The 21,584-nt window shown below is 34.9% G+C and overlaps 1 protein-coding gene across 4 annotated transcripts in view; it reads right to left on the bottom strand.

Annotated features, from left to right (window-relative positions):
• AGMO (alkylglycerol monooxygenase) overlaps positions 1-21,584 on the bottom strand; it is a 203,776-nt gene that overhangs the window by 125,330 nt on the left and 56,862 nt on the right. For all 4 annotated transcript variants that reach the window (XM_035318412.1, XM_035318411.1, XM_035318413.1 and 1 more), the window contains exon 4: positions 1,051-1,154. In XM_035318412.1, coding sequence (XP_035174303.1) covers positions 1,051-1,154 — 104 coding nt within the window. The remainder of the gene's footprint in view (positions 1-1,050; positions 1,155-21,584) is intronic.

The following is a 21,584-nucleotide window of genomic DNA, read 5'->3' on the forward strand; positions in this document are numbered from 1 at the left end:
TGTTTAGCCTGGAGAAGAGGAGGCTCAGGGGTGACCTTATTGCACTCTACAGGTACCTGAAGGGAGGCTGTAGCGAGGTGGGGGTTGGCCTATTCTCCCACGTGCCTGGTGACAGGACGAGGGGAAATAGGCTAAAATTGCACCAGGGGAGGTTTAGGTTGGATATTAGGAAGAACTTCTTTACTGAGCGGGTTAGTCACTGGAATAGGCTGCCCAGGGAAGTGGTTGAGTCACCATCCCTGGAGGTCTTTAAAAGACGTTTAGATGTAGAGCTTAGGGATATGGTTTAGTGGAGGACTTGTTAGTGTTAGGTCAGAGGTTGGACTTTGTGATCTTAGAGGTCTTGTCCAACCTAGACTATTCTGTGATTCTGTGATAAATCTAAACTTCACTGAAATTAATGAAGTTACACTGGATTTGGATTTTTGTGAGCACACACCCTTGGGTTTGAGTCATTTGCTCATAGGCTAGTCATAGAGATTCACAGGGGACTGTAGGTTTATTCCCCCATTAGTATTATACCTCACTGCAGGACAGCTTTTATATATCTTCTATCTATAAACATATGTTTAAAATTACTTCTGAAATCTAATCCTGAGAGTTTAAATTTTGAAGTTTTTATACTTCAAAAACAAACAAATAACAATGAAAAAACTAAGAAACCACGACTTTTCTTATTTCTCTGCTCCTTTCAGCTACATGGACACATTCTATTCACTATATTCTGATCTTCTGCTGCACTGATGCATGAATAATTTATTAAAAAAAAAAAAAAGTCACATTTTTCCTGGAAAGTTATGAATATATGAAAAAGAGTTAAAATTACCCTTCTTAAAATTACTTAGTGTATCACTTTTCAAGTTTGCTATAAAATCATTAATGAATGTACTTTTAAAGCTTATGACTTTCAGATTCTTCAGTTTCACCTGTGCTTTTCAGTGTTTAACATCTAAAATAATTTAGATGTTTTTCTTTGAGGGGAAATAAACACTATATTTTTACTTTTACTAAATTTTGGTGATATTGTTTGCCAAATCTTGTGCAACTTACCCAGGAGGTGTATTTCTGCAGTACAGATTGTCTCAAGGCTGTGAATAAGTTGTAATCTTCAGAACTATGATGTACCTGGTGTGCTGCCCACAGTATATTAACCTCTGTAAAAAAAAAATAATTTCTAATGAGGCATATACCAGAGAACAAAGCAATATTTGTTTCCTATGACCTTTTTTTTTTTTTTTTTTTCTTAAGCTAAAAAGAACTAAATCCCCAATTTACACTTTGCTATTATACCATAGTATAATATAGTATAGCAGGAAATAAAAACTAATGTCCAGATATGAGTTTGGTTAGACCGGGTTAAATGTCAGCTGACTGTTTAAACAACTTAACTGATATCTGCTGTTATGGTTTTCACATAAAATCACATAAATCTTCAAGTCCATTTGTACCCCAGACCATGAAACACAACTATTACCTGCCCACTGTTTTTCTACAAGTGGAAAAACAAATGGCTGTTTGCTCAAAACTGCTGGAAACTCTAGATTCAGCTAAAGGAGAGCAGTTACTCCACTGTGCTGTGGTTCTAAAAAGTTGCCGGAATAAGGGTAAAACCAATTCCAGTTGTGTTCTGAAGGCATGACACCTCTGATGTATTAAAATGAAGAAGAATATTTCAAAATCCTAATAGTATTTCAAGGCATTTTCTCTTTAAGTGCAAATCTGGGTGGGCTCATTGCAGTAAACATTTATTGAACAGTCTTAAGTGGGAGGTTATCAAGCAGAAACGAAAGCCAGGAATGTTCACGGCCATCAGATATAATGCTACAAGCTATGAAAATGTTAATTATAGCAAAATCTGAAAGTGGGTGGCTAATGCCGACTAAATAATGCTTTTTTTGGCATTATATAGCAGTATATATATATATATATTTATTTATATATATATATAACATGAAACTAAATTCAAGGTCACATATATTTTAAAGGATGAAATGTACACAGCCTCAGCTGATTACAGAAATTAAACGTTATCTGGCTAACCATCAACTGCATGCTGCCATTGCCACTGACCTCTTACACCAGAGTAATTAGAGAAGTGCCCTTGGCAGATATTTGAATTTAATTCACAGAATGATCTTATAATGTGTATTCAAAAGCCTGAAATAATCTAGTGCCAAGCTTACCTCAAACAGTATAAGTCTGGTGATTAATATGTTCTTGCAATGTGAAGCACTGCCAAAAAATCCCCTTAATGAATCTTAGTGTCTTCACAATTTCAAGGGATTAAACAGTCTTGTAACAGGAGGTAAAAGCCTTACATGTTAGAAATTAAAATTTTAAAATATAATGAATTTTGATGGATTTTTGACAGACTACATGACATCATTTCTGAATGTCCTCTAAGTCCTTGAAAATCATTACCATTGTTGAATTAAAACTCTAAGTTCATCTATCATAAACCTCACTTAATATTCAGTCTGAGAATTCTTCATTCTTTAGACGTATTTGTCCCTGAAACAGCAAACGTTCTCTATATCAAGAATTAGTAATATATCTCTCTAATAATAATAATAAATAATAATAATAATAACAATAATACAATAATCTTAACTGATCTCTCTCTAATGAGCTCACTAGGAGATGAATTATTCAGGTGAGCTTCAGTACTCAATAATAATTTGTATTTGAAATGATTCCCAAGACCTCGACAGAAGGTAAATGAGTGAAAAAAGCATCTGAAAAGGTGGAGGTTAAAGACCTGTCTCCTTAGTTGTTTTAAAAGCATTTACTTCCTATCACAAACTGTGTGTAACACAAGCCTCCACTCAATGAAGTACAGCTGTACAAACAGGGTACAGTAACTGGATCTTGCTTCTTTCCCTCAGTCATTTTTCAGCATTGTGAAAAGTTCAAGGAAGGGAATCTATGATGATTTTTACAGTCTACTTTCATTCTAGTTAAGGTCAAATGGTTTTCAAAATGAATTACTAAACAGGCACTTTATTAGCATTCATTTTTCAGTTAAACTGCCTCTTACACTAGCTAAATTGCAGAACAAGGTAACTGAATATTGGTGTAATGTTAATCTTTCAGATGTGCCAGTCAACTTAAATGATCTTTCATTCAAAAATATACCACAGGAATATTAGAGACATAAACAAACAATTATGTCACAAGCAATTTAACTGCTAAAACCATTTTTTGCCTTTTTCCTGCTACAGTTAAATGAATTAAATCCTCCTCCTTAATCCTCTTTTTTGCTGACATCAGTGTCACAGTCTATGTTAAATTCCTCGACTTAACATCATTGATGATCAGAAATAATTTTTGTCCTAAATATTAATGGGAAGAAAATGATTATCTATAACTTTTATTTGAGCAGAAGAATAACATAATAAATAAGTGTGAAATGGATCGCCCCAAAACTCAGTCTGTAACCATTAGCACATTAAAAATAATTATAGCCATTACAGCTAAAAGACTTCCCACAAATGTAAGAAACAGACCAAGCACTCATCAAAGAATACAGCTGATTGCTCACTAACTATCTGAAACAGAAACAAAAAAGTATGGGTCTATAAAAGGGTTGTGGTTTCACTTTTTCATTCATATGTAATGATGATTACTTGAAATAAAAAAAAAAAAAAAAAAGTTATTTGAATTAGAATGAAGAGTCTTGTGCATTTTCTCATGTTTGTTACTATATAATTACCAAAAAGGAGAGCAAGAGTGAGATACAGCTAATTTTGAAACATATATATATATAATATTTTATATTTATATATTTAATATTTACATATTTAAGAAATCCACGTACAAACAGGAAGTATTACAGTGTTCTTTAGATCCCTCCAGTTTAAATTCATGAGTGAAAACTCAGGAATAAAAGTAGGCGATGGAACTGCCATGTAGACAATGCTCTAATGAAATTTTGATTCTTTTCTAAGGCAATGTGATTAGTATAAAAAAATAATAATAATAAAAAAATATGCACAAAACTTATATTTTTGATTCAGGAGAATTAACATCATAGAATCATAGGATAATTCTTACATACAGCCAGAACCTGTTTTATTCTCCATTGTCTCTTGCCTTCCCACCATGCACTTCTGCAAAAAGCCTGGCTTTATCTTCTTGAAAAAAGATGCTTCATCTATGCCACAAAGCTACTTTTAGGTCCCCTTAAGTCTCCTCCTCTCTGATCCAGTTCCCTCAGCCTCTCATTTTCTTTCTTTTAGCAATAGAATTCATATCTCAGACTAATGATAATAGTACAAAAGACATTTTTTTTATTTTCCTTTAGGGTTATGATACAAATCTCTGAACTACTCTCAGCCCTCTGATTTTAGTAATTGCATGTGTGAGTCTGTGTAGACTTGAAGAGCTAGAGAGAAAACTGAGGGCCAGATGATAACCTGTCCATCATCCAGAGCATCCTATATAGCATCGATTTTTCTTTCCTTCTTCACCTATCTAGATGGTACTCTTATAAAATTACATGCTGATTACTTCAGGATTTATATTGGCTGGCAAGTGAAAAAAATCACCGATTCTGCACAGTGATAACAGCAATGTATTAAGCAATAATTAACTCCAGTAGCAAGATATTGTTCTGTTCTTCCCTATATCCAAATAGCACATCACGTTTCCACCTATTAAAACAGAATACAAGAAAATCCACACCATCAAAGGAGACCCTTGCTGTGCTAGGTTATAATTTGTATAACTTTTCTCAGAACTACCTGAAATGAAAATACCATCTTTATCTTCTATTAGACATAGGTCTTCATTATGCAGAAGGAGACTACTAAATTTCCTTCCCACTTCAATCTTTCTTCCTTTTGGAAAAGCCAAAGAGAAGATGTTATCATTTCCTCCAGCCTCCCATCCCCCGCCCCCGCCCCCCCCCCCCCCATCATAAGTAATACATAAAAATTCAGTTTCATACACCATCAAAACCATATCACAGTAGTATGAATGATTCCACTTAGCTTTATTATTATTTTTTTTTTCTACTTCAGATTTTTTGTTTGTCATTAATCAAATCCCTTTCAATGAGACCAAAAGATAGATCCAACACCTGGGCCATATTTCACTACTGAAGTATTTCCCTTGTGGTGACAGAAACGGGTCACCATACACATAAGATTTCTCTTTAAGAATAAGTGACGTGGGAAGTTGAAAATGAGCCTTTGTTGTTCATTTCTGCAGCTTTCAGTGATTTCCACATCCCACTACATTTTGATTAACAACTGGAGAAAACATATTTGCCAAAATACCCTGTTGTAATTTCAAGGAGCCATGTCACTGAAAACAGCCATTTTTCACAATCCTCAAAATCATTGAAATGGTAAAGATCTGATGGTCGGTAATTTCTTTGTAACATTATTACACTTGAATTTCTGGACATAAGATAAACTGGGAAGAAAAAGAAACAAACAAACAACAACAACAAAAAAACCTACCAATAAACAGATGGTTTAGGAATGTTTCCATATGATGAGTCTTGTATAGTCTCTGTTCTATTTAAATCAACACTGATTGTAGCTAAGCAAATAGGTAAAGGTTTCCCCTTAGCATCCAATTAAAATTAAACAAAACATTCAGTTTGACTATGCTTGACACCTCTTACAAGATTCAGTGTTGAATTGAACTGGGTATAAAATAAGACAGGAACATTACTTGTCCTATGCCACAAGTTACCACTTTCTTATGAACTTCACAAAACCAAGCAAATGGCAAGAAACCCATCACCCAGTGTGGCCCCTGCTAACCCTAGCATGACAACTGCTACTTCTTAGAGCTGATACTCAAATGCAGGTCCTTTGAATGGATCTGTTCTCATAGAGGTAGTTTTTTTGTTGTTGTTTTTTGTTTTTCTCCAAGAATTCACCTTCCCAGCTGTATTCTACGCATATGCGTTGGATGAAAAACCACTGAGACAGCCAGGGATTTGTCACTGGGAAATACAATTACTGTTTGTTTGTTTTTCATAAAAGTTGGCTGAAGAACTGTGTCTTGGGACACTGAGTGAATGCCTTTATTAAAATTGACAACTCACCTTCAAATTCATTCTATCTCACATGAAAACAGAAATCTTTATGCAATTATGATGTAGATCCTCTTTTCTTACTCTTCTGATCCAACTTTGCTTTATGTTTTTCATTTAAGTGTTCAATACGTATTGCAAGATAGGTTATTTGCCAAAAGCCTCCACTTCCTTTGTATTTAGTTCTTATAGGAACAAATTCTTCCCTCAGTTATGTTAATGTAAGCAAAGAGCTGCATGGGTTTTAAAAAAACAAGTAAGATCCAAGGAAATATCTGGAAGATTATTACATGCCACACACAAAGAAGAATGCATACAGGGAAATATACACATCTATCTTTCTTTATTATTATTATTATTTTTAATAAGATCCTTTTCTTACATTGTGGCCTTGGCTACAAGTAAATGTTAGTTGTTTGCATTCTCGGGATAGTCACACACATAAATCAAAAGACTACCTGTAAGGAGAATTGGGATTGAGTCATGAATTAGACATCATTCACAGTATAAATTCAAACAATTTTCTCGACTTTCATCTTTTTCACATTCTTATTGGAAAGCACCTACCTGTGTGTGTACCTAACACAGACCAGTTTTCAGCAATTAGAAAATAGGAGTTCTGCTGCTAATTAGCATAAAAGGAAAAACAGACTATGTTAGCCTTTGCTATCAGAGTTTGTGTTTAAGGAGGATAAGTGGAACAAGTCAGAAACACCTCTTCAGCCTCAGCACGATCTATTCATCTTTAGTCATTTTACAATGAAATATATTTTATTACACAGGTAATTCCAGCACAGATAATCATTTGGAATATCAAACAAGCAATCTCAAACAGAAAACAATGCTAACATGTGACACTCTACATAGTTGCAATCCACCGATTTAATTAGGAATTTTCAATAGAAATTCAGCATCTGATTCTTCTGTGATGTAAGATTATTTTATATTTATTTCGTTTTTCTGTGCTTTATTCAGTACTATCTCTGTTTTTCAGCCCTCTTCTTGAATTACTGTATGCGGTCAGCAAACTATTTAGTGAGTGGGCTAACTTACAATCGAGTAATACATGGTATATGCGCCCATGGCTTACAAACCAAAAACTGGAGCAACCTTCTACAAAACCTGCCTCCAGAATCTGTGCACAAGCCAAAACCTCCTGCTTGATCTGCTGCCATACCAGTTGAAAACACAAAACTGTTCCCACACAAAAAATCCACAATAAGATCTGCAAAACTTAAGATGCAGAATGGTCTAGGGAAACGTGGGAAGACTCAGGACAAGCCAAAGTATTACATATTCTACCCAGAACAAACAATGGACCAGATCATATACCCTCATAGCAATAATCTGAGAGGACTGTGAACTATATACTCTCATACTATATACTCTCATATACTTCTGAATTTGTAAAGATACTACATGGTTAGAAAAACAGAGCTTGGCTGGGTCAAAAATAATGGTCTTCTCAACCCATAGATGTCCTGTGCTATTTCTTGGCATGCTCACAAGCATAGAATATCATTGGGAAGGCTAGAAAAAGCAACAGAGCTCCCCAGACTCACTGTCTCTTATAGTAGGAATAGTTCTATCAGAAGCTAAGCTGCGTGAATCACGCTGCCTGCAAAGTAATTACATTAATGCAAACCAGAGTAAGAATATAAGTTAATTGCAATAGGTCAGTCCTAATGTATGGCCTGTGAGAAGCTCTTCATATAGTTCCTAGGAACTGAACAGTCTCTCTCCATGCATGCCATGGTAAAACACAAGAGAATAAAGTTTATTAGGTAAGGATTCAGAAGTTAATTCACACTGACTCAATCTCTGACTTAACTCAGTTTTAATAGCATATGAATGTGTATTCCTTCATGGGGAAAGATATGGAGAAGATAAGGGACTCAAAGAAATTTTCTCATACTAATGTTGGATTTGGACACTACCACAAAGACAAATAGAATTTTTTTCAGAAAATTAAGAAATACAAAAAAATGAATGAAGCTTTAGCAACACGTGCACATGTAATCTTTGAAAATAACTGAATATTTGGCAAGTATTTTTTAGTATGCTGCTGTGTCTCACACACATCCTTCTATACCAACTTGCCTGAAAAACCTGTTTCTCACATTTTTCTGGAGCCAACTGTTCAAATTCTCTAGCTGCTTACAGGAGCTCTGAGGCTGGTCAAAGTTTTGTTTCGCTGAGCTTTGAATGGTCTCTGTTTCAAGATCTGTATATTTGGACCATGAGGAACCATGATGGCAGCAGTTGTTACAAAACTGCTTGTTTCTCATAGAATCACAGAATCATAGAATGGTTTGGGTTGGAAGGGACTTTAAAGATCATCCAGTTCCAAACACCTGGCATGGGCAAGGACACCTCCCATCAGACCAGGTTGCTCAACGCACCATCCAACCTAGTCTTGAACACTTCCAGGGATGGGGCATCCACCGCTTCTCTGGGCAGCCGGTTTCATTGCCTCACCACCTTCTGAATAAATAACTTCTTCCTAATGTCTAATCTAAATCTACAATTTTTTAGTGTAAAGCCATTTTCCCTTGTCTTATCACTACACTTCCTGACAAAGAGTCCCTCGCCAGCTTTCCCATAGACCCCGTTTAGTTCTTGGAAAATCGCTGTAGTGTCTCCCTGGAGCCTTTTCTTCAGGCTGAACAAAGCCAGCTCACTCCGTTTGTCTTCATAGGAGAGATTCTCTAGCCCCTTGATCATCTTTGTGGCCCTCCTTTGGACTCATTCTAATATTGCCATGTTCTTCTTGTACTGGGGGCCTCAGAGCTGAAGACACTAGTCCAATTAGCATCTCATGAGAGCAGAGCAGAGGGGGAGAATCACCTCCCTCGACCTGTAGGCCACACTGCTTTTCATGCAGCCCAGGGTACAGTTGGATTTCTGCAAGTGCACATTGATAGCTTAAGCTGAGCTTCTCTTCAAGGACCCTCAGTTCCTTCTCCTCAGGGCTGCTTTCAATGGGTGTAAAAGGTTTGGGTATCCTGCTTTCTGGCTGTCCTGGCTTTCATAACAGATGCTTTAGCTGTAATGGTCTGAAAACAGCTCCAATTTGTACCAAAGTAGAAAATATATATATAAAATAATAAAAAACGGTGCCATGGCAGCTTCAAGAATACCTAAATCATAATGAAAAATTCTGTTTGTGAACACAGTCCCAAGTCATATGATGCATTTTCCAGCATATCTACTATTTAGCCCAAATTCTTCAGTTATCCCAGTTATCTTTTTTTTTTTTTTTTTTTTCTCTCCAGTGAAGGTTCCTACTGCTTATAGCAAAGTTTATCCACCTGACACCCTTACAGCCTCCTGATTGAGTGACATGGTGTATATTAACTTTTGCAGCTCATTGCTGTAGCAACTTTTTGCAGCACTTAGCTCTTTCCACACCTTTTTTACTACAAAGAGGAGCATATGGCTCATTAATTGCCCAACTATAAATCATTCTGTTGGTGAAACTAGATTTATATATTAAAATAAAAACCTGCAACAACTTCCTGTGTAAAGGAGAAGATCCTCAACAGCTGGTGCAAATTGACTTCACAGAGCTATGGCACTTTATACAAGCTGCAGACTTGACTCAATCTCCTCCAAATATGGCCGGTTGCAGCACTGGCAATCTTTACAGCCTGTAGAATATAACTTGGTGTTGCTGAATACTGATGTCAAACTAGTACAAATGTGTGAAACACATCAGACGTGGCCAGATTAACACTCTACTCCTTAGCTTAATGATAAACTAAATTAGACTAAATTAAATAAAATCTGTAAATAATGAAGTTACTTCAAAGAACCTATCAATATATAAATTTCCTTCTTCAAATCATTTATATATATATATATGTATATATATATATATTTCCTCAAAAGCTTCTGCCACTGAAATGTCAGCTTATGCAATTTGAAAACATTCATCTTGAAGAATCTTAGAAGAAAACTTCTGGAATTAAATGGAAAAAAAATAAAAAATCTTTTTTTTTTTTTTTTTTGGTAGGGTTTTTTAAGGAGTTCTTATTCTTCTGTATTCTGGGCTGTCTCTGCACAAGATTGATGTCTGGTGTCACTGTTAGGAAGTGCAAACTGTTCAGCTTCATTGCAATCTATGTCCTCATCCTCTTGCTCTGCAGGATACCACATACTTTGGCAGGCAATATTCAGATGGGAAGCACTTTAATGGCAAGAATGGATGCCAGTGAAACCTTTTCCCACAATTTTCAAAACTGAGCTTGCATACAGTAAAGAAACATAAAGCTGCAGAACATTAGGAAGAAAACAATAAATGATACTAACTCAGCAACATTAATCTTAGTTTTTGACCTTCAGAACAATACCATCAAAAATGCTAGGGAAATGTATAAAAATAGAAAGAAGGAAAAAAAAAAAAATAAGGAAAAAGGGGGACAAAGAAAATATGAACTGTAGGGAATTGAAGTCCTGAAACTCAAAGACACAAGCAGAGTTTTCAAAGAAATATACATGTAAGTTCTACTTTGTAACTGGATTCCTGCATTTATTAATTTTGTTCTTCATTTTTCCAAATCAGATACAGTAAGAATTAACACTGATAAATCAGTGGAGTTATTCTAGTGTAAAAGAGGAATTAGTTCTATGGAGTTTTCTCCTGCAGACTTTTAGATGATTTATTAACCAAGTTCCTGAATGATACATATGTGGAAATGAAGATTAGCTTTGCAAAGGATTCCACTGACAGTTTCTAAGACTATCAGGAAAGCCTAGGGAACATCCGGGACACACCACATCCCTTAATCAACTTTCAAAATATATGAGGAAAAAAATATATATATGTTCAACTTTGGTCCCATCAGTTTGCAGATATGTATACGATAGAAAAAAAAAAAAAAACAGACGTATTTTAGGCAATACTTACATATTTTGTGCTCTCTATGGATCTGATCCAGAATTTACTGATTTTGGTTTAAAACCATTCATTACCTTTAACAGATTTTGAAGCAAGTTCCTTATATATTATTCAGTTCAAAACAATACACCATTTGAGACACTTCATACTCTATTTAAGGCATCTAGGTCACCCATACTTGTTTACACATTGTTTTATGAATGTCTCATATTCTTTCTCTTAGAAATAAAAAAGAACTAACCTAGTAACAGATACTGTGAGCTTATTTACCAGTGATAGATCCATTGCTTATTTACAGTGTATGTGATAAGTACAAAAATAAGTTTGCATGTGCATCACCATTGTCAATACTTACATTACACCCCCATTTCTAAACATGTATCGCTAACCATAGTTGTTCTGTGTGTGTCAAGTAGATACTTATTGTTATCTGTCACATAACAGATTGGTTCTGAGCACTATTAAACATGCTGAAACTTCAATAAACTTTTCCATTTATCATTTGAACAAGAAGGATATGGAAGCCATGTAGACAGATTACATAAAGAGACCAGAACCTAGGCAACTTAAAGCATACAACCTTAATTTAAAGGTGAAGAAGAAAGGGGGCATGCAAGCTTGACTCAGTATTCTACCAAGCCAGGTGACAGCTCATATTCTATATACCATTCCTAGATCCATCAGCTGGGACTACATAGAGGACAAGTCTAACAACAGAGCTCAGTCTTCAAGGTTCTCTCTCCAACCACTCCTTGCTCTGTCCATTCAGCAGGGAACAGAGACGTGCCTAGATTAACTCTACACAAAGGCAGGCTTATCTTTATGTTTAAACCATCCGTGGGGCTACAGCAATATGATCAAACACATTCAGCAAAAAGGCATAAACTGGACTTCAATAAAGTGTTTTAATTGATGCTTTCTGATACTGTCTTTTGGACTTTGACCATGAGTCAGAGGGATTTCTTTATATAAATATTTTGGGGAAAGAGGAAATAGGGTCTGCAAGAGAAGCTCCTCTGCATGTGGTTCCACCAGACTTCATCTAGTAATTAGTAATTCTATTTCAATGTTTGCTGTAAGCTTTGGTAGCAATGTTTGTGGGGCCAAACCTGCTTCAGCATTGCCTGCAGACACAGATTCCAGGCCTAGGAGTTTAAGATGAGGGTTGGCAGCAACAGCAGCTGACAGATGAAGCTGGAGGTGTGGGGGAGTAGGAATACCAAAACAGGCTCCTCTGATGCTAATTCAGACTGATTTGTAAGAGAATAGCTATAGCACTTGACCTGTAAAGGCACTCTTTCTACACACTCACTGGTTTTTGCAGCCACATGTCTTCTGACTGATGTTGCGCTTTCTGACTTTAAAGACCTACAGCTAGCATCTGGATAATCAGTAGCAGAGCTAACAGAAAGGAAGGGATTTCAGAGACAGAAGACACCAAATATGGAAAATAATGATTTTAAACTGATTAATTATGACATTTTAATATATTTCACTGTAAATTATTTTTTAATCATTTACCTGTTTGCTCTAAGTGATAAAAGAAGCTGAGATTAAAAGTTCAACGCAAGATGCATCTGCTGTACTTTATTCTTTTCAAACACACAAAAATAAGCATTATAGCTATGAAGCGCAAGACACAAGATTGCAGACTTACCTCAACCAGTAAAATTGTATATAGGAAACAGACCTGCCTAAGAAAAATAGCCTCTTCTGTTTTATAAAGTGTCATTGTTATCTGGCAAATGTAGGGTATTTTATTTTAAATGTAAAAATAGAAGGTTCCTTGTGGCTTGGAGATCTCTGGTTAAAATCCGTAGCTAGTCAAAAGAGCTGACCCAAAACAAGAGAGTGTTGTTGGCCTCTTAGGCAGATTGTGCCAAACGTAACTCTAGTCTACCAAAAAAAAAAATAAAAAATCTGTTATTCCACAGCCAATCTCCTCCTACAGTTAGCGGGGGAGGAAAGGGAAACCGAGAATCTTTCTCTTTATCTGAAATGTGTTGATTTTTTTATAGAAAACATACTTGTAAGTACAAATTTTTACAGTGTGTTAAAACATATCAAACAGCAAGTATTTATGTATAATTTCATAAATATTTTATATGTATGCCAGTACCCATTATCTCTATACCCAGCATGGGAGCTCTCAAAGCCTGTAAGTTAAATGATTATCCCATATTCACCTCAGAGCTAACTTACATTCTGAAGTGGAAAGCCTTAGCAATGGATGAAGTCTTTCTTTCAGTTGCTCAGCCAAGAGGAACTCAGCAGCAGCTGAACAGTAACCAGTGACCAGCACAACTGTGTCAGTCCAGGCTAAGAGTAGCCCTTGCCAAAACCCCAGAGGAATTGCTAGGAGTTTACACGAGAGAATTCAGACTCAGATAATCAAAGTGTTACAATTTTGAGAACCTGGTGTAACATCTAAATTTAGACCGTTACTTAAATGCATCAGGACAGTAGATACACATGTGATCTAGGAGGATATGTAAGTAGGCATTGTTTTTCAGAAACTAAGCAATTCATTGTTTAAAATTATTTTTTTTTCAAATTTGATCTCATTTAAATCATATTTCTAATTATTTAAACTCTGCTTTGGAGAAGTAACACATCCAGTAAAAAGACAAGAGAATTAAGAGATGGGGCAGACCAACAAATACCTGTGTACATATTCTGTGATCTCTGTTCCTTAGTTTATAGAATGAAAATATGAGGCTCAGCAGCTTCATGAGGCTGCTGTTAACTTCCCTCTGCTACTGCTAAAAAGACCAGAAGTTTAAGAGTCCTAAAAACTCTCTTTATTCCCAAGGAAAATTACAAGAAATGTTCTACTACCACAAAAAAAGAATGGATAAAAGAAGAATATTTTAGCAGGGTATCGGTACAGATTATATATAGTATATGTGCCTGTTCAGCCTAAAAGCAAAATAAACACCTGCATTCTGTAATTGGTCAAGGCATTCATATTGTTACATAAACATTCACCTAATTTTATCACATCCCTCTTCTAATCATCCATATACTTTTTCTGAAAGTAGATTACAAACCCATGGATCAGGAACATTTATTTCTGCATATTTGTTGAGCATCCAGGATATAAAAGTCCCAGTCTCTTTTGAGACTTTCGGACCTCCTGTGCTATAAGACCACATAAGGTCTGAATAATCAAACTTATAAGGAAAGATTTATAAAGGTGTACAAAAGACAGATACATTTGTTTCTGGAATAGGATAGGACTGGTGAAGTAGAGCTCAGTGGAAAAGCAGGTGGCTGAGATTATAATCAGCCAATCAAGCAAACTCAGGCAAGCTGGACCAGATGGCCTTTTTTCTGTTACTAATATTACTTATGTTCCTATTCAGCTGTAAGAAGTTACAAATAGTTTACCCGTTCAGATTTTTCTTACTCAAATTACATAAGATCAATGCTCTCACTTCACCATCACATTAAAAGTTATCATGACACTGTCTGTAGTTGTATTTAATAATTTACAATACTGCCTGCCCAGAGGAGAAACTGGTAGGTATAAGAGAAGTCTTGCCTTTTACAACACTAATTATGTAGCAAACCGTATAAAAATTAAATTAACCCCCCCACACACACACTCACTCAAACAAACAAACAAAAGCAAAGAAGAGCAACAACAAAAACCTTAATCTAGAGGACTAAATTCTAGATAAAGTCAAAGTCTAAAGTTGAACCATATTTTCTGCACAGAAAAAAATATGAAATTTTGAAGGAAAACTAATGCGCATGACTAACCTGTAGTCACACAGATTGCATGACACATTAATCAGCAACTGCACCAACCATGTCTAAATCTTTCCTTCACCTAACATGGGTCACAGTTCAGAGTCTGTAAATTTAACTTCAGGAAGGCATTTCACAGGTGTTAGAATAAATTTAACATGTAAGGTCCAAATTTGCATTATTTCAAAACTGTACAAGTAAATTCTAGATATAAAATAAAGCTGATTTTTTTAAAAAAATAAAAAAATAAATAAAAATAAAAAAAAAACTAAGGTGAGAATGGCTTTTGCATGACATTGTATCTAAATTACTGTTAAGAAAGCAAACATTGCTAGTTGTGAGGCATATTCTGATACTGTAAAAATTCAAATAGTCCTCTGAAAATGTTTTAAAATAGCACAGGAGTGACAAGTTTTACATTACTATGACTGGATACAAGAGCAATCCACACGTATCTTTACTTTCCAAAATAGCTCTCTTCACTGTAATTTGATGTCATAGTTCATAAAATTTAAAACAGTGTAAACTGTGCCTATCATATGCCTTAAAACTTTATAAATTATTCTGCATTTATGTATATTTACATTTAAAATGTCATCTTTGTGGATTAGTCTGAGCTTTGATTCAGCTCTGCAGACGTTCCAGGTGCAGAAGGAAGAGGCCAAGTGTTAAACTGCTAAATTCTGATTTATATCTATTCAGAGTCGATGAGGAAACTATGAAAGTGTATAAACCATCTATATTTATTCTTTGTTTATTAAAGCAGGTAGGCTAGCTTCCTTCAGCTAGCAATATCCATACTTATTGATTGCTGCTTGATTTTCTTGCAAATCTTCCAGGGGAATACTAGAGGAAAAGTTTGAAACTAGGAATACAGTACAGCTCCCAGTATAGATCGTATTTCAGCAATAGCTTTAACAATGCACTTCATACATTTTCTTGATTCTGGTTCTGCAGGAGATGCAAGCATTTTCATTGACATCTGGTATAGATGGTGGGCTGGTTTCTCTGACATTTATCATGACAGTATATTTTATTTTACTTATACATAGCTGGCTAGGCAGTGGAGTGGCAGGATAAATGAACGTAGTCAAAGCCAAGCTTCTGAGTTGATGGAAAGAAGGAGACCTTCCCATGGACACAGAAAAAAATTGCACAGGGATGTCACTATAAATTTCCTTGGGCTACACCACCCTGTCCTGGTATGACACAGTGGGCAGGCTACATGGGTTTTCACATCTTTTTCCAAACCACCTCTTTTCAACATTTTTGAGTATCTGTATTCAGAGACTTTTCTGGTTCTAGTTTATACATGTATCTGCTGTTCTGGTGAGGCATAACTTTGGAGATTTGAAACCCTCCCTGTATTCTACTATTCTCACATTTCAAGTAAAGTCAGATGGGCAGTTATATCTCAAGGGTCTTGTTAATTTGGGACCTGTTACATATGGAGATGTGATTATTTGTGCATTCAAGTGTTTTCTTCAATAAGGATCATGGGGATTAATAAATATTTCTCTTATTTTACACATTGTACAGTCTCAGTAGAACTTGTATAAACCACTGAACAACTGAAACACGTTATCCATGTATTACATCAATTAGTCCAATCTCACAACTTTAGCATGACAAAATAAGCATTAAATGAAAGAAATTCAGTTGCAATAGCTTATTATGCAGCAAAATATATGAATAGGTAGCTTGGGTGAATTTTTCTTGAAAGCCACATAATCAGAATATGATCATCTGACTAAATATTATGTTAGTGTAATGTATGTACAGATATTCATTAATATAAATTTGATTCTGCCTTTGCACATTTTAATTAAGATATTTATTCTGGACTAACAAACCTCACCCCACCCCCACCCTGTTTTTTTTTGCAGCACAGCAAAACGTACATCTAAAATCATTCTGAATTTTGAAAGAGACTTGAAAAGTGAAAAGAATCAAGAGGGCACAAACAGTACTTTATCCATCAGCCACTCCAGTCTTTTCTATACCTCTTCTAACATATTTGCAAAGGTATCTATATTCTACTTAGCTCTTAGATCAACAGATGAATATGCACAAAATGCATAGCAAGCACATTTCTCAGAATTCTCAAAAACTCTAAATGAATAACATGGCCACAATACTCTGTTAACAATTAATTCATCTATTTTCTTCCAGTAGAGAAACCAAGTGAACAAATAAAATTGTATTCAGATCTCATGATTTTCTACTTCCTAACCAAGGGAAAGATCTGTTTAAAAAAAATCTATGAGTCGGTTTTCTGTGAACATAGGAACATAGGCAAACTCTTTTTAACTCTTTAAAGATATTTGGTCTCTCATGAACAGTATTTCTCCCTTTTTTATCTATCTATAATTCTTTCTATTCTTTGAACAACTGTCAGATAATTATAAAAATAAAAATTTAAATGCTAACTTAAAAAAGTAATCTTTACATTATTATGTTATTTCTTCATTTTGCCTTATACACAGTTATACACAAATTAAGCATTCTTACCATTACCTGTTTGTATCAAACTAGAACAGACAAAAATGACATACAAATTGAGCTCAGGAAAAAAAGTCCCTTTTGCAAGCAGCTTTTCAGATAAGGCTTAAGTCTGCCAAGTGCTGAGACCTCAGCTGTGTATGTACAGTAGCCTGTCAGTTTTCTCTTGAGCTGCAGTGCCAGACTACAGCAACAGGAGATAATAACATCTGAAGCAATGGAACTCTTTGGAAATCATTAATAAATTTTCTTGGACTTGAACTCTATAAGAGTTTCACACTTTTTGTGTCTGATAGGTAGGTGTTGGGAGCTTACATATGAATTGCCAATCTCATGACCCAAGGTTTCTGACCTCATGCAGCACGGTCATCAGGGAAATTTACAGGTGGGGTGGTCTTCTTGCATTTTAAAGAGTGAACCATGAATGACAATCATCTGCATTATATTTTCAGATGAATCAAGATGATAGTCAACCATAAAAATCCAGAAGATTTTTCCTAGTTTTTGCACTACAAAAGTCACCCTTAAAAGCATACTACATTTTATTTCCAGGTAGGAGAAAAAAAGTGTAATATAAAAAAAAAAAAAAAAAAAAAGGAAAACTAACCTACTGAAAAATATCAGGTTATATCAGAAAAAAAATATACGAAATCGTTACTGAGATACTGATATAGCTACTCTACCTTGAATTTTCCATATTTTTTTCCCCAGTCATTTACCCTGGATGACAAGTTAATTTTTTGAGTATGAAGCCTAATGTTTTATTCTTTGGACCTGAACCTAATCTCTAAAATGGCCAAGCTACTGTTCCAGGACTGTAAGAGCAACCTGCCAGCTCCAGTTCAAACAGTGCTGCTGATTTTCCCAGATATGGCCTTGTCCTACCTCAACAACATCCTCAGGGGAAACTTTGGTCTAGAATTAGGCCATTTACTATGACCCAAAGTGTTGATTATGGTAGCCAAAGCATGGTCAAAAATATTATTTTATATCCTTGACAATCCTCTACTGACTAGTTACAATCTTGACAAAACACAAGAACACTTCTCTGCCCTTTAACAATTCACTATCATTTTGCTTGTCAAAATTAGATGTTTCTTTAACCTAGCAAGTCAGTACAAAACCACATAAAATATAACACAGGCTATGGACAATATACAAGGAGATAAAGTGTGAATTTTAAGCTCTTAGCAGGATGGCTCTTTAGAAGAGAAAGTTTTACAGATATAAAACCAACAGAGATGAGCAACATGTACATAAGCTTTTGAGTCCATAAAAATGTTGTACTCTATATTTCTATATAAGTATGTTGCTATGTGTTATCTAATGATAACCCTTCTGCAGTAGAGTCACACATTGGTAAACAGGTAAAGGTTACATTCCTTGATTTCTGACATCTAATTTTAGTTGTAGTAGTGACTGGCTACGAATATAGATCCTACCCACAGCCTATTTTACTAGGCCAGTTTTCAGGACAACAAGTTTGAAAATGCATATAGGGATTTGCTTGTGGTCAATATTTTGGATTAATGAATGAACCCCAGAACACACTGCACATCAGATGAGATCTCCAGCTGCAACCCAGAATTACAATTTATCATAGATGAGTTCTTCTGGGTTCTATTAGGAAATGGTTTTAGAAGTAGGGGAGTGAAGATGTCAAAGGTCATAGCCAAGGGAGATCTGAGAAAGCCCATTATGATTAAGGCAGCCTTACACAACTGTCATGAAAAATTTTCAGCTCAAAATACATCTGTGCAACCAACCCTACCATACCAATTGGGAGGAGAATGACCAAAAACAAAAGAAGGAAATTACACCATATTCTCTCATTAAAAGTACTTTCCACAAACAAGTAGAATTTTACAGGGCTTGACTGAATGAAATGATGAGGTCATAAGGGAGAAGTTGCAAGGTGAAAGCAGAAGGGATAGGTCAAATCCTTTATAAATAAGCATCAAATATGTATTTGCTATGTGTTGGCTCAGTACTGCTGAGGGAGCTATGAAGAAAATCCTTCAAGAAGAGAGGCTAGGGGATGTAACTCAAGAACAAATAAATCATTAATACTAATATTCCAAGGAGACTTTAACAGTTGTAATATTAAGAACTTATATTTTATAACTCCATAAAGTATGCACTTTAACTATTTACTTACTAAGTCCAAAATATCTTCAATTCTTTATAGCTGAAGGAAAGTACTAAATAACTTGGTTAAGTAGTTAGGGGATAGAATTAACTTAATGTTATAGACAAATTATAGTTTTTATGAAAAGTAGTCTTAACTTCTAAAATAGATCATGATCAATTTGAATACGTTAATATTTTAAAAGATAAGTGCTAGTTTAAAATCAGCACATTTCTTTCAGTGGAAATTTGAGTTAAAAACAGAAAATATAATAATAATAATAATAAAGAAATTATAATAAGACCAATTGTCAACAGCACTAATAGTAATAATTAAGTACAAAGTATAAATTATCTTGCTAACATAGTTCACTGCAGCCAGTCACCCCAATGGGTAGCATTCTGCAGAACTGTGCAGACTTATAATAAAAGTTGTACTAAAGCATACTAAAAAAACATGATTTGAAACATTGTATGCATATTTATAGAGATGAAATGATTCTTTATCACAAAATTAAATATTAGTGCTTCTTGAGTAAAATGTAATTTTTCATAGATATGTCGTGAGTTTGTCCTACTTAGTAATTTTCAGTTGAAATATTGTTCTTAGCTCATTTCATAGGCACATTAAAAGGCACTGGATGTCAAAGTCGAGGTAAAAGATCTTTAACTTACTTCCTACAAAAGCGGTGAAAGTTGACATATATACCATTTTAACTAGATGATGTGGTAACAAGGGTAACTACATTATCTGTAGTTTAAGAATACATTTCTTAGAGCTCTAAATCTGAAACCCATGAAAACAATAAATATGCCTGTACTTGGAGTATGCTGGATTAGTAAATTGAATTATCTCAAGAAAAAAAAAGCTGATGAGCTAACAAAGCAGTCAGGGATGGCGGAGGTGGAAGCTAGACTCAAAGGAGAAGAAAATGTCAAAACGGTGTGAACAAAGGAGAATGATAGTGTGTCAGGACAACCACAAGGTTGTGGATTTGTATAATTTCCCAGCAACCTGCTTGGTGGTGGACACAAGATGATCTGGAGTGTTGGGGATCAGTGCTGGTCCCTTCAGAAGCAGATCACTGTTGGTGGGGCTTAAAGTGATTGGACAACTAAAGCAAAACTCAAGAGGCAGTGCCTGTCTTATGGCAACTAAATATGATCACCTGATTTCACAACATGCAAACATTTTTGTCATTGAAAGACCAATGGCAGCATCTAAGTTTGAAAAGGTAAGACGGACAAAGAAATAAAAAAAAAAATATGTAATGATGTTTCCCATACATACATACAAACTAACTTATTCTGTTAGCCTTACTTACTAATCTAAATATTTGGCCGATGGTTTTGTGCATTTGCACAGACATGGCCATACTGCACATTAAGGCACATCCCCCATATATATGCTTTTCTCTGGAAAGTACATAGAGAAAGAAAGATCCATAGTGGGTTCAGAAGGATCTTTTAATGAGGCGATTATCAAAGATGACAGCACATGTAACAGCCACTTATGTAAATGTGATTCGCTTTACAAGTGTTCCTCACATACAACAAGGATAGTTTCAATATTTATTTTTAAAATAATTCACTCTCCTCTTACCTGAATTTCACTTAATTTATTTTATTGAATATTTTTGTCAAGCTCTTTCCAAAAGTCTGTTCTTCAATCAGACATAACATATATAGAGGCATCATTTTTCTTATGCTGGAGATCCAATAGCTGTTTTTATTGCTACTTTTAAAATTTCACCTTATCCTATTCTAGTGAATACAATTTCAGTTTTAGAGAAAAAAAAAAAAAAAAAAAAAAAAAAAGATTTTTAGATGCTAGTGATGTATTTAAAGATCCATGGGGGAAAAAAAAAAAAAAAAAAAAAAGGATTTTGTTCTCTGCCTTCCACTTCAATTTCTTTCCCTGTGAGATTGACAACAATAAATTAAACCCTATACAGGTCCTCCTAACTGATAGACACATTTCACACAGTTTCCAAGAAAGCAGGCACTTTCATCAGTGTCATTCTCACAGGTAATTTCAATTCTTAATTTCAAAAAAAATCTCTAAAACATAAATTTTATGTGTAAAAAACAAAACAAAACAAAAATTTAGACTGGAATTAATTTGTAGAAAAACTGTCATTTAAAATTTTTTAGCATTAAGTTTATTTCTTGCTAGGATTAGAAAGTGGAGGGTTTTTCTTGTTTTAAGGATAAGAAAAATTGGAACGAAAGATAACTATTTACAGTTAAAAT

Source organism: Oxyura jamaicensis, chromosome 2, assembly GCF_011077185.1.
Source record: "Oxyura jamaicensis isolate SHBP4307 breed ruddy duck chromosome 2, BPBGC_Ojam_1.0, whole genome shotgun sequence".
Classification (NCBI taxonomy): Eukaryota; Metazoa; Chordata; class Aves; order Anseriformes; family Anatidae; genus Oxyura; species Oxyura jamaicensis.